This window comes from Nomascus leucogenys, chromosome 8, assembly GCF_006542625.1.
Source record: "Nomascus leucogenys isolate Asia chromosome 8, Asia_NLE_v1, whole genome shotgun sequence".
NCBI lineage: Eukaryota > Metazoa > Chordata > Mammalia > Primates > Hylobatidae > Nomascus > Nomascus leucogenys.
Genome location: NC_044388.1, coordinates 58,351,382 through 58,365,442, shown reverse-complemented (window position 1 = coordinate 58,365,442; position 14,061 = coordinate 58,351,382). Strand labels below are relative to the sequence as shown.

Below are 14,061 nucleotides of genomic sequence, written 5' to 3'. Positions count from 1 at the left end.
AATTATAGTGATTTCTGGGGCGGGGTGTTGATTGAATTACCACTGAAGTCTTTTAAATTTCTTAGGAATCACAATATATAGTTACATTTGGTGGAATGTTTATAATGCGAGGACTCCCTAATTTGGGAAAGGTGACTTAATAAGTTGTGTTCAATGAATAAGGAATGGTTCTAACTACAGACAGGTAAGTTTTATAAAATATTGCTGTTCACCTTTTCCCCTTCCCTAGTCAGTTATTATTGTCGGACTCCCGCAGCTAACATGGGGTCCCCTGTTTCAGAGCAGGAAGCTCTTTCTGTGTATTTACCTGCAGCCAGCTCTGTGCTGGTGTGTGCTGTGGGAGGTGGGGGCTGGCGCTCTTGCCAGCTGTGGGTTCCACCTTTCTAGTGAGTCTCCTTTCTAATGAGCTCCTTCGCGATTGTTTTTATTTCCTCCACTTCCTTCTAATTGTCTTCCCGCTTCTTCATCTCTTCTGCTTTCATTATTTCCCCTCATTTCTTCCTCAGTGTTTTTTCCCTCTTCTTTCTGAAGTTCCTTCTTAACTACAAGGTACATTACATATATATATATGTATATATATATATATGAAACAGTTTTTAGATTTATTTTGAGACAGGATCTCACTTCCTTTACCCAGGTTGGAGTGCAGTGGCATGATCACGGCTTCCTGCTGCCTCAACTTCCTGGGCTCAGGTGATTGTCCCACTTCAGCCTCCCGAGTAGCTGGGACTACAGATGTGCACCACTACACCCAGCTAATTTTTTGTTTATTATTTTTATTTTTTAGTTGAGATGGAGTTTCACCATGTTGCCCAGGCTGGTTTCAAACTCCTGGGCTCAAGCAATCCACCTGTCTCGGCCTCTTAAAATGCTGGGATTACAGGGGGTAAACCACCATACCTGTCCTTTAGATTTCTTTTTCTCTCAAAATAGGTAAGGATTTATGTATCTTCATTTCATCTATCCAGGCTCTTTGTTTCTCATGCTGTGGCTTAGGAACTCATGGTTGAAAAATAGGCTTTCTCCATTCTCCTAGATTTTCTATAAGTTATGTTTTTTAGCCTAGAACCCTGTGTATTCACATGATATAAATGAGATGCAATGGGCCAAATGTGACTGGTAAAAAATCAGTCTGCTCTGTATTTCTGCCACCTTCTAGGGTGTTTCCATAAACCAAAGGCCCATTCCTAATAGCTAAGCTCTACTCTGCTTATGGTATCAAGAAAAGAAAATATAATGGAAACTCTATGAGGGAAGGAATTCTATGCGTCTTATTCATTGGTTGCTGTATATTCAGCACTTAGTGTCTCACACATAATATGTATGTGATACATATTTGTCCAAAACCCAATGAATAATGTAGAGTCCTGCACTTTGATTAACCCATAAACTTCATATGACCAGATACAAGATCTGTCAAGATTAGTCTGATATTCATCATACAGTGAGCTCCATTTTCTCACATTCCATTATCAAAGATAACAAGTTCACATCAGATATTTGAAAATATTTTGGGAGAAAATAAGTAATTGCTCTCTGACAAGGGTGTTTTGTGATGTGCTAACTTTCCCTGGATCATACCTGACTCTCTATAAACTGCTGTCATGATAGATTGTCTTTAAATTGGCCAGTTTCACCAGTGGAAATTAGTTTTTGTAAATCCACTTAAAGGGTCCTATTTCCAGAAATATTATAATATATATATTAATATATAATATATAAAAATATATAATATATAACATACTTCTATATTATATATTGTCACTTGTAATATATAAGTAATACATAATATAATAATATAGTAATATTATGCTACATTTTTAAAAAGAGGACATATTTGGCTGGGTATGGTAACTTACACCTGTAATTCCAGCACTTTGGGAGGCCGAGGCGGGTGGATCACCTGAGGTCAAGAATTCGAGACCAGCCTGGCCAACATGGTGAAACCCATCTCTACTAAAAATACAAAACTAGCTGGGCATGGTGGCATGCACCTGTAATGCCAGCTACTTGGGAGGCTGAGACAGGAGAATCACTTGAACCCAGGAGGCAGAGGTTGTGGTGAGCTGAGATCGCACCATTGCTCTTCAGCCTGGGAAACAGAGTGAGACTCTGTCTCAAAAAAAAAAAAAAAAAATGACGTATTTGAGGTGGGATCAAGTATTCACGGTCACTTGGGGTTTCTTCTGATAATGGCTTCCACTGGTGAATTCCTTCGGTGTAAAAACACAGCTATTGACCAAAAGCCTTTTATTGGCCAGTTTTCAGATTCAGTCCCATTGTCCAAGTGGTGGCAAAGCATGAAACATCTCAATCGTATGACAATATCTTTTGGAGTTGTAATAGAATAACAGAAGAAACAAGAAGATGCGGGTATGCAGAAAGAGAGCTCAGCTCAGCGCCCCCTGGTAAGATGAGTCCTCAGCCTTGAGTCTCCAATTCGTAATGTCCTCTTTTCTTTTTGCTTGGTACTCGCACCGTTATCATTTAGGGGTCAACCAGTGCTAATTAGCAATCTTTCCATTTTCTCTGTGGCATGGGGTTAGAGGTTACGCAGACACGTAACATCAGAGCTGTTGGGAGGGTCCCAGAGAGGGGCAGTCTGAAGCAAGCTGCAGTTCACAGCATTTTGTGTGGCAGAATTTTGGGAACACCCCAAAAGTCTTGCTTGCACCCATCTATCTTCACTTTGGTTGAGGTGTTTTTTTTGTTTGTTTGTTTATTTTACAGGCTGGAGTTGCAGTGGCATGATCTCAGCTCACTGCAACCTCCATCTCCCAAGCTGAAGTGATCCTCCCACCTCAATGTCCTGAGTAGCTGGGACTACAGGCACATGCCACCATGCCTGGCTAAATTTTGTATTTTTTGTAGAGACGGGGTCTTGCTGTGTTGTTCAGGCTGGTCTCAGACTCCTGGGCTCAAGCAATCTGCCTGCCTCAGCCTCCCAAAGTGCTGGTATTATGAGCCACTGCAGCTGGCCTGGTTGAACTCTGTTCTTATATTTATTTGTTTATAGTCTATACTTCCAAAACAATTTGAGGTAGCCTACAATAGAAACATAAATGCACATAACTATAGAAAAGTTCAAGTAAAGATGAAGGGGGGATTTGAGAACACCTGCAAAAAACACAGGACAATATTATTACCATAATTAAGCACTCATTTTTACACTGAGCTTCCTGGAAGTAATGGTATAAAGAGAAAGATCATAAGTAGGTTACTTCCTATGTTTAATAGAAATTATACTCTGTTTTCAGTGTAAATAACCCACCACCACCATGATTTTATTTTTTACACTAATTTTGGAAGGGTAATATGATGTTCATTTTTATATGGTAGAGAGTAGAAATCGCAAAATACTTTATTATTAATTACCATTAAATGCCTTTTACTTAATATAGAATACAGATTTCAGTGCTACTATGTAGTAGGTGCGTGACATTTTATTATTTTCCACTTTTGCATATGATCTGATGTAGGTAATAATAGCTTGTGGATTAGTCAGAGTTCTCCAAAGAGGGATAACCACCTGGATGACCTTTTTAACCCTCTTGCAGAATAATGTTTTAATAATGTGTGTGTGTGTGTGTGTGTGTGTGTGTGTGTGTGTGTGTGTTTTGCAGGGGGTGATGACATGGCCTTAATGCTTTAAATTCACAAAAGAACTTAGAATCCCTGTATTTCCTACTATATTGCAATAGCACATATAAAATAATCCAGAACATCTAAATATTTTGTTCCTTATACATAAATAGTAAAAAAATTATATAGAGAGAGTAGCTAATGGAAAACACTCATTCATTTTGATCACTTGTGTATTCTATTGTATGTTTTAACAAACCAAAATGGCTTAGTCTGAAATGACTCTTGAGTAATAGATGGCATAATTCGTGGAACGTGAGATCAGTTTTAATGGAGAAGTATCCTTATGCATGCCTTGTAATATACATTTTAAAATCATCGTTCTAATTGTCATTTATTTACAAAAGGGTTTTCTTTTTCAGAACAAGGCAGCATATTGAGTAGAAATTGTGTCTGTGACCCAGAATATAACTAAATAGCCATAATGATTAATAATTTCTTTTTGTAATTATGTTTGCATATCTATAAATTAATGGATGAGAAATTTATCATGCACATGTTCTTTTAACACTCCTACAAGATGACGATAGAATTTTCTATAATCGATTAATGAAGCTTTTTGAAGAGAGCGGACAAGGAGAACCCCAAGGTAAGAGACCAATTATCTTCAATCTTTTGTTTTAACATTAGCTGTAAATTGATTGAAATGGTTTCTTGCAAACGCTCAGCTATCTTTTCTAAATATAACCATTCACTGATAACCTATGTGAGCTTTTGATGGTTGTAAATATTTAAATGTAGCTGAAGTTTAGGGGAAAAGTAATTATGACCCAATTTCCTATAATTGCATACAATTTATAACCCTAAATGGTGAAAATGATTTAAGATTTACTGTTGAAGGATCTTAAAATGGCATACGGCATACTTGGATTCACTAATTTATGAGGCTATGTGCTACTGTTTTTAAAGACTGGTCTTAGCTTTTGAACAAATGCTTTGGGGTGGTAAGAAGGCAAATAGTATATTGTTCTTAACATTAGTATGGATATTCATATTTGCAAATGTTAGGCTCTTTAAGTAAAAACTTATTTTATGTATTAAACTAAGAATTTAAAGGTAACATTTAAAAAACTCGGTTCTAAATTCTTAGTTTAACACATATAAATTCATGCCAGAACCATATTGTAGTTTTTACCAAAGAATTAAATATAAGTTGCTGTATATTTTATGGGGAATAAATCTATTATTATTATGTTTTTACTCTGTGTGCTTAGTGCTTCTCAATCATTTTGTCTTCCTTATTATAATAACTCCTCAAAGCATGTAAGAGAAGAGGGCTGATCATGATAAAGTCTTCTAATAGTTATTATTTCTATTAAATTTTTGCTTAGACTTCATCATTTACTAGCTGTGTGACCCTGGACCAATTAATTAACCTTTCTTTGTCATTTTTGCCAAATGAACATATAACACCTGTCATATGGAGTAGTTATGAGGACTAAATTATTATTACATGAGCAGATGTGACACCTAGAATAATAAAGATAGTAACAGTAATCCTGCCAGTGAAAATATTAATGCCAGTTAAACATTTGAGTGCTTCCTAGGTGCCTGGAACTGTCCTAAACAGTTCTAAATAATTCACTTGTTTAAACTTCATAACAACTTCTAAAGGTTAGTTCCCATTTTTATCCCCATTTACAATATAATACCCTTCAAAATTTTATTCCTGCTTGGGTACACCTCCCCTTTACTTTTATGCTATCAGTTTGTGTGGTCAACCATTTATTACTGTTTGCCTTTATAAACAAAGCAAACTCATTTTTCAAGCCAGCTCATTCCGAGGGATCCCAAGTTCAAATGGTGTATTAGAATTATCCAGAGAAGTGGAATCCAGTTGGTTTGATAATATATAGACAGGCATTTATTTTAAGAAACTGCTTCACTCCGTAGCTGGGATAGCAAGTCTGAAATCCTTCGGACAGGCTGGCAGGCTGGAGAATTAGGTAAGAGTTGATGTGAAATTCAGGCAAGAGTTGAAATTGCAGTCTCACATCTGAATTCCACAGGCAGCAGTCTGGAAACTCAGGTAGGAGTTGATATTGGAGTCTTGAGACTGAAATGCGTGGGGCAGGCCAGCAGGCTGGAAATGCAACCAGAGTGTCTACCCTATGGCCTTGAGACTGAATTCCTTCTTCTTTGGAAAGCCTCAATCTATATGTTTAAGAACTTCGACTGATTGGATGAGGCCCACACACATTGTGAAGAGTAATCTGCTTTACTCAAACTCTACTGATCTAAATATTAATCACATCTAAATACACCTTCACAACAACATCTAGATTGGTGTTTGGGCAAACAGGTGGGCACCATAGCCTGGTCAAGCTAATGCACGTGAACCCGGGAGGTGGAGCTTACAGTGAGCCGAGATCGCACCACTGCACTCCAGCCTGGGCAACAGAGTGAGACTCCGCCTCAAAAAAAAAAAAAATTAAGCATCATAAATGGTTATGCTTAAATCAGGCCTTTCTGTGTTTAGTCTAACTTCTGAGTCAGCAAACCTATTGAATACCTTTTAGTGCTAGACATTGAATAGTGCACTTTTATGCCTACTGTTTCTTTTCCATTCTGATGGCTTTTTCAGCTTGGATCCTTTGAGACCACCCAAGTCACACATTTACAGATAGCATCTAATAGATCTTTGGAAATCATTTATGGACTTACAGAAGTCTCATAGAATTTATAGAATAGTCATTTTATGAACTATTTTATAGAAAAGGATGTAGCTGAGACTTAGAAAGTATAAAGACTTATTCAAAGTAATATAGGGCATCAGGGAGCAAGGAACAAGGCCAGTGGGCCTCTGGACACTGTAACTCAGTGCTTTCTCCAGCATGCCATCTCATTTCCTCCTGCAAAAGAAGCTCTCTTCTAATGATTCTTGTTAAAATTCTAGAATAGGAGACATGGAAAATTTCGTATTATACCTTCCAGCATTTTTTACAGACTGGAAGAGGGAAGATCATTTTCTATTTGCAGCGTGCATCTGGCTAGATGAATAGATATCCTTTGTACATGATACTGTTTTCGGGTGATAGAGAAGTAAAGTACATTCATATAAATGCTGGCATTTCTATGCAAATAAACAAGGTAGCCCAAATAAAGTGCCTCTGTGTGCAGAGCTCAGGAAATGTTCTCAGAGATCCTAAGGTAGGAAAATGAACCAAAGAGCTCTGGCTTCTTCTAAGCCTATTCATCTCCTAAACTGGTTACAGCAACACAGTCAGTAAGTGGTAAGATGTTGAAGTAAACAACATGTAGTATTAACACACAGAAAAGCACAGTATCCACATTTCAAGATATATTTGGTAACTGGGAAAAAGGCTTAAATGTACAGCTGTACTTGGTTGAGTTTGTAAACATTATGGGATAAACAAAGGTGGTGGTGGTTGTTTTTTAATCTTCAAACTTCTGTGCTTTAGTTGTTTTCCAGTACATGAAATAGAAAATAATTTGCTAGTTGGTCGATTATGAAGAAACCAAACTTTATTGCTTATAAGAAAATCAGTGATTAGTCTATTGTGTGTTTAGTCAACATTAAATTGACAAAAACGAGTGGAATTCCATGTGGTTTTCTTGGGGTAAATAGATGAGAGCGGCCGGGAGGAGACTCTGAATTCTGAAGCACCTGGGAGTTCCAATAAGAGTCACGAAATCCACAAAGAAGCCAGCGAAGCCACCACTGCCCACCTTGAGGAGTTCCAAAGATCTGCTCAGAAAAATCTAATTCTGCTTGGAAGTTCTCCACTAGAACAGGTCAGCATTAAGAGTATATTGAGAAATGTAAGATAATCTCTCTTTTTCAAATGACAAGTTGAAGTGTCAGGCCTACACATGGTCTACTGATTTTGCTTACCAGCACACTCTTCCTAGAACACACACTAGTTATGACTTCATTGAGCCATTTCCTTATTTTTTATACACATTGTAAAATGTGTAGGCAGAAGTTACGCTCCTTATCGATATCCTTACCCATCCTGGATATTGATAAGGAGCATAATTACTGCCTAACGTTTTACAAAAGTGTATGAAATTTAGTTTGTACAATTTACTTTCCTTATCTGGTTTTATTTTGTGTTAGAGGGCTTTTTTCTAGCATTATTATGAATTACTGATAACAAAGCATACATTTACTTGGAAAAACTAAGAAACTGCTTGGACTTGTTTGCAAAAGCACTGTATTATACGCGAATATTCTAGCATTTCTAAAGTCACTATTTAAGGAACTTGGGCATTCTAACTGTTGTGACTTGTGCCACACAAGAGTCTTTAGCCGTTAGACTATCTTGACTTCAGAGACAATCTGATTTCTCCTCTGATTTCTGTATCTGTAGGTTCTATTTATGACCCACCAGAGAGAGAAGTGATAAAAATAACAAGAATCTTACATGTCTAGCTCCAGGCATGTGTGTGTGTGTGTGTGTGTATGTGTATGTGTGTGTGTGTGTGTGTGTGTGGTTTTGTGAAAGGTAAGTAGATTCAGGCTAAAGAGGAAAAAATTCATCAGATGAAAAAGACTATTATCAATGAGATCTTTTATAACAACAGGTCACAAGCGGAGATATCATTTGCAACTTCAGAAGAGACAGGAATAGCTTAGGTGGGGGGTGAGGGGATATCCTCTAATTTGGAGTGTGGAAATTCCATAGAAGTGTTTCATATCTTCCTTTGTGCCACATAGGTCTGAATATTGTGGACACATTAAGGCTGTGTCTATTTTGAGCTTTCTCAAGCAAGTGACCTAAATTAGCAAATACAGCCTTCCTTAACACAGCCACTTAGATGGCTCTGATAGTGGTTTGAATTGTGTTCTCCAAAAATATGCACACCCTGGTATCTGGGAATGTGACCTAATTTGGAAATAGAGTCTTTGCAGGTATAATTAAGTTAAGGATCTCCAGATGAGATCATCCTGAATTTAGGATGGACCCTCAATCCGATGACTGGTGTCCTTTTAAGAGAAAGGAGGGAGCGATTTGAGACTCAGACATGTGAAGGAGGCAGAAATTGATGCATCTACAAGCAAAGGACTGCCAAGGATCACCACAGTCACCAGCAGCTAGGAGAGAGGAATGAAATGGATTCTCCCGAGAGTCTGAGGAAGGCCCCACCCTGAGAACACGTTGACTTCAGACCTCTTGCCACCAGAACTCTGAGACAATAATTTCTGTTGTTTTCAACTATCATGTTTGTGGTCCTTTTTTGTGGCAGCAGTGGGCAATTAATACAGTTCCTGGGGTGGTTGATCTCACTGGCTAGGCTTTACTTCACTCATGTGTTAACCCTGCCACACATCTTTATGAAGACAGGGCGCTCAAAGGACATGGAGGTGAAAAGGATGCATGGCTCTGCCTTTGCACATAACCCTTTTTAAAAACAATTGTGGCCAGGCGCAGGGACTCATGCTTGTAATCCCAGCACTTTGGAAGGTTGAGTCAGGCACATCACGAGGTCAAGAGCTCGAGACCATCCTGGCCAACGTGGTGAAACCCTATCTTTACTAAAAATACAAAAATTAGCTGGGTGTGGTGGCGTGCACCTGTAGTCCCAGCTACTTGGGAGGCTGAGAGAGGAGAATTGCTCTGGTGACAGAGTGAGACTCTGTCTCAAAACAGACAACAAGGCCGGGCATGGTGGCTCATGCCTGTAATCCCAGCACTTTGGGGGGCTGAGGTGGGCAGATCATGAGGTCAGGAAATCGAGACCATCTTGGCTAACACGGTGAAAACCCGTCTCTACTAAAAATACAAAAAAAATTAGCTGGGTGTGGCAGCATGCGCCTGTAGTCCCAGCTGCTGGGGAGGCTGAGGCAGGAGAATGGCTTGAACCTGTGAGGCAGAGCTTGCAGTGAGCCGAGATTGCGCCACTGCACTCCAGCCTGGGTGACAGAGCAAGACTCTGTCTCAAAAACAAAACAAACAAACAAAACAATTATTTTTCGGATGTGTATTCTGATACATTAACAGTTCAACATTTCCATTTATTTATTTATTTTTGAACCATATAGTGCCATTGTATGTGTTTCAATTTGCACCATGTTTTTGATTGTGAATACGTGGATTTCTTTGGAATATGTGGCTAATATTTTTTATTTTATTTTATTTTTGAGATGGAGTCTTGCTCTGTCCCCCAGGCTGGAGTGCAGTGGTGCCATCTCGGCTCACTGCCACCACCGCCTGCCAGGTTCAAGCGATTCTCCTGCCTCAGCCTCCCGAGTAGCTGGGACTACAGGTGTGTGCCACCATGCCTGGCTAATTTTTGTATTTTTGGTAGTGATGGGGTTTCACCATGCTGGCCAGGCTGGTCTCGAACGCCTGACCTCGTGATCCGCCCACCTCGGCCTCCCAAAGTGCTGGGATTACAGGCATGAGCCACCAGGCCTGTGGTTAATATTTTTAAATCCTCATTCTGTACAAGATAAGTTGAGGCACAGAATGCTCACCTGCTACACTGTTGCGAGGCTGTCATTCCAAGGCCAGCACAGTGTCTAGGAGTTCAACACAAGTAGAACTCAAACCTGCATTTTTACCACTTGTTGGTATTAGGAGACAGTCCACGCATTCAGGAGAATTCAAGTCTTCCGCAAATATGACCACGATTCCCTTTAAACACTGAAATTTGTGATCCTATTTCTTCTCCTAATCTTAAATTATGCAAAATTCAACCTAAACTGACTGGCTGAGTAATTGCTAGAGAAATCATGTGCTGACCTATGAACACAGATTCATATGACAGATTCGTATGGAGGAAGGAGGCTGAGCTGGAGTCAGACCTCTGTTGGGGCCATGGCTTTGCCACTCACAGGGTGTCAGATCATAGGCAAGTTACTTAACTTCCTTGACCTCAGTTTCCTCCTCTGTAATTCACAGGAAATTAGATCTACCTCATTGCATTGTATGGAGGATGAGATGAGTCATCCATGAATACTCTTGCTCAAAGTAGCTGCTGTAATCAGGAGCAGGAGTTACTATAGAGAGCAAAGATTCTAAAACCCATTCTCAGGTCAACGCTCGCAATGTTCTTATGTTCACTGTGTTGGGAAGTTCCATGAACACACAAGGCAACATCGTAAGTAGGAAAAACCTTCAGATTTGGTGTTAGAACTCAGAGCTTTCATCCTTGATTCAGATATTTATATGAACTTAAACCTCTTTGTAAAATAGGGCTAAATAATTTGAACCTCTTATGGGTGCGTGGGGATTGAGATGTGTCCAAGTGCCTGGCAGTTAATGTTTTCTTTTTCTTGTTACTCATTTTCTATATTTGCTGAGACCATTACCTATTCTTACTTCTTATTGCTGTTGTAATGGTGAACTGATAATTACATAAGGCAAGATGTTTAAATGGAGACGTGGGCCATCCCAGTCGGGGTGAGTGTTGTTGGCTGAGTCTCTTCTCCTAAACTACTTATCTAAAACTACTGATTTATATGGTGACTGGAGTGATTGCTTCTCATCCTAACATTACAGAGCCTTGTTGTGGTGGAGAACCTGGGATGATAGAAGAATTCAGACTGTAAAAAGAGATGGGGCCCTTGACTAAGGTTACCAGTGGGACTGAGTTGGGAATTGTCTAGTACAGAGGTTACTATTTGAACACTCATTAGATTTAGATCCTGATAGCTGATGTCCATCTTGGAGAAAATAAAAATAAGAAAAATCTCATATATATGTATATATTGCATAGCAAAAGTATGCTGTTAGTAAACTTTGTGAAATTTGAGTATCCAAGCAGATCTACTGTGGGACCCCCATTTTTTTTTCCCATAGACAGAGTAGAACATAGAAAAATGAAGAGTTTGCCTTCTCACTTTGTGAAAGCATTGTGTGTGGTTATGTACGTGTATGCCTGTGTATATGGTTGTGTGGGTGCATGGATGTCTATGCCTATATGATTGTGTTTTTGTGTATGTGTGTGCGTACACGAACGTGGCTGTGGATATGTGTGTTGAGGCAGAGAGTGTTGCAGAGCCCAGTGGGACTGGCATCACTGAATTCCCAAGTATCCAGCATAGAACTGATGAGAAAATCACTCTGGAGTCGACCTTTAGTTAGCAGGGGTGACAGCAATGTCAGCAGTGATATAATCATTCCTGAAGCTATGGGAAGCATCAGCTAGGACTAATATGTGAGCTAATGTAAGTCACCCACTAAGGACTCCAGAAGTACCTGGAGAAGGAGAACTTCTCAACTGGCTGAGATCTCACGATAAAGGCAGATGTAAAAGCCCATGAAATCTGGCCTCAGGTAAGATGAATGTGATAGGTGAACATGATAACCACAACACTACAGAAACTTAAAAAAATCTGGTCACTTAATGTGACCACTTTTTATTGCACAGGTATCAGTCTACATGGGATAGGCGGGTTCTGTAAGTATCTTGAAAAGGTGCTATGGCTGATGCTTCCTGTCTAAGGCCATCTAGGCAGCAGGGTATCACCTGATATGGTTTGGGCCTGTATCCCCACCCAAATCTCATCTTGAATGGTAATCCCCACATGTCAAGGGAGGGACCTGGTGGGAGGTGATCGGATCATGGGGACGATTTCCCCCATGCTGTTCTTGTGATAGTGAGTGAGTTCTCAGAAGATCTTATGCTTTAAAGGTGTTTGGCAGTTCCCCCCAGCTCTCTCTCTCTCTCATGCTTTGACATCATAAAACACACCTTGTTCTCCTTCACCTTCCAACATGATTCTAAGTTTCTTGAGGCCTCCCCAGCCATGTGGAACTGTAAATCTATTAAACATTTTTTTCTTTGTAAGTGACCCAGTCTCAAGTATGTCTTTATAGCAGTGTGAAAATGGACTAATACAGTATCCCAGAGCATGATGAGAGTAGAAGGAACAAAACCAAGAGTGAGGAGGATGAGAGGGGAAGTGGGGAGGTAACACTCTCAGAGTCAGCTGACAGCATCCAGCCATGCGAATGACAAAATATCATTTTTATTCTTATCATAGGACCAGTTGAGTTGCCTAAGTATAGAAAGCTACTTTAGAAATATTTGTGCTGACTTTTTATATCCCACTGACATTGGAAAGCTTGTAAGAAATATTTTATGCAATGACATAGGTCTGAAAATTATCTAGTAAAGAATAAAATTAAGTGCATAGTTTTAATAAATTTAGTCACAGAGGAAATTCAGGAAAACAATAATACATTGTTTTTCAAATATGTATTTAATTAGAAATAAAATAATTTTATTTTGCATGTTAGCTACCAGGAGGAAATGTTTTCCTGGACATTCCCTAATATCTACTGTGTGCTATGTACCTGTTCCTAATCAGTTGCAGATAACTAGGTTTTCCTCTGAATTTTAATTGTAAACAATCCATACATTTAGTTTATTCAATTAGGGAAACATGATTTAAGGTGGTCTTTTTTGTGATTAATGAGTAGTGTTTTTTAAGGTTTTGTCTTGATTTAATAAATAAAATGTAGCATTTAGGCTAATGGCGGAATAAATATGCTAGCCCAGACTAAGTAGATGCCAGGGAAACATTCTGAAAAACAAACTAGTATATACTGGCAATTAACCCTACTTTTCCAAATTCTTCATAACTTTCTGGCATTTGGCAGTAGGCATGACTCAAATCTAACATTGTGAAGTGAGTGAATGTCAAGTTTGAGATCAGATACTTGGATATAGGAGAAATTTTAAAATGTAAAATCTGTAATAAAATCTATGTGAATTCAAGATGAATTTCATCAGGTACTTTAACAGATTAATCGTTATATTTTCTGTAATCCAGAAACATATATTCTACTCTGTGGTTAGTATAGAAAACATTTTGGAGGGAAAATTGGTTTTCAAAAATCATTTGAGACATTTACATGATTTTAAAAAACTTAACTAATATAGTAGCTCATATACCATCCCTTAAACATTATATTAAGTATAAATGCAGCTATAATTTAAAAATTTAACGAATAAAACTATAAAAGGCAAAAAAGGAGCACAAATATTTTATGGTAAAAAAACCAGTGGTGATTGTCCATATTTTACTTTAAGGGAAATGACAATGGCACTGCCATTCTGTATAGTTTGCAAGTTTCCGTCATATTCTTTGCCTTTTGTGAGATGAGCAAGAAAAGTGCCCTATTATTATAAATATGAAAGAATCTCTAGAGGACAGAAATATCATTTTACATTTAAAAGGCTCACAGAATTTTAACTGAAAGCTTTTAACACTTGACTTTCTTTTCATTTATTATTTTATTTATATTTTTAAATTCCTTGTTAGCCACTTCACATACCTTTATTCCTTTCTTTTTTTTTTTCCAGAGTCTCACTCTGTTGCCTAGGCTGGAGTGCAGTGACACAATCTCAGCTCACTGCAACCTCTGCCTCCCAGGTTCAAGCGATTCTCCTGCCTCAGCCTCCCAAGTAGCTGGGATTACAGGTGCCCACCACCACGCCCGC

General features: G+C 38.7%; 1 protein-coding gene across 1 annotated transcript in view; it reads left to right on the top strand.

The window, feature by feature from the left end:
- Positions 1-10,565, top strand: part of OFCC1 (orofacial cleft 1 candidate 1) — a 36,118-nt gene extending 25,553 nt beyond the window's left edge. The window contains exons 5-7 of the mRNA XM_030816453.1: positions 4,163-4,231; positions 7,232-7,398; positions 10,512-10,565. Coding sequence (XP_030672313.1) covers positions 4,163-4,231; positions 7,232-7,398; positions 10,512-10,565 — 290 coding nt within the window. The remainder of the gene's footprint in view (positions 1-4,162; positions 4,232-7,231; positions 7,399-10,511) is intronic.
- Positions 10,566-14,061: the final 3,496 nt, after the last annotated feature.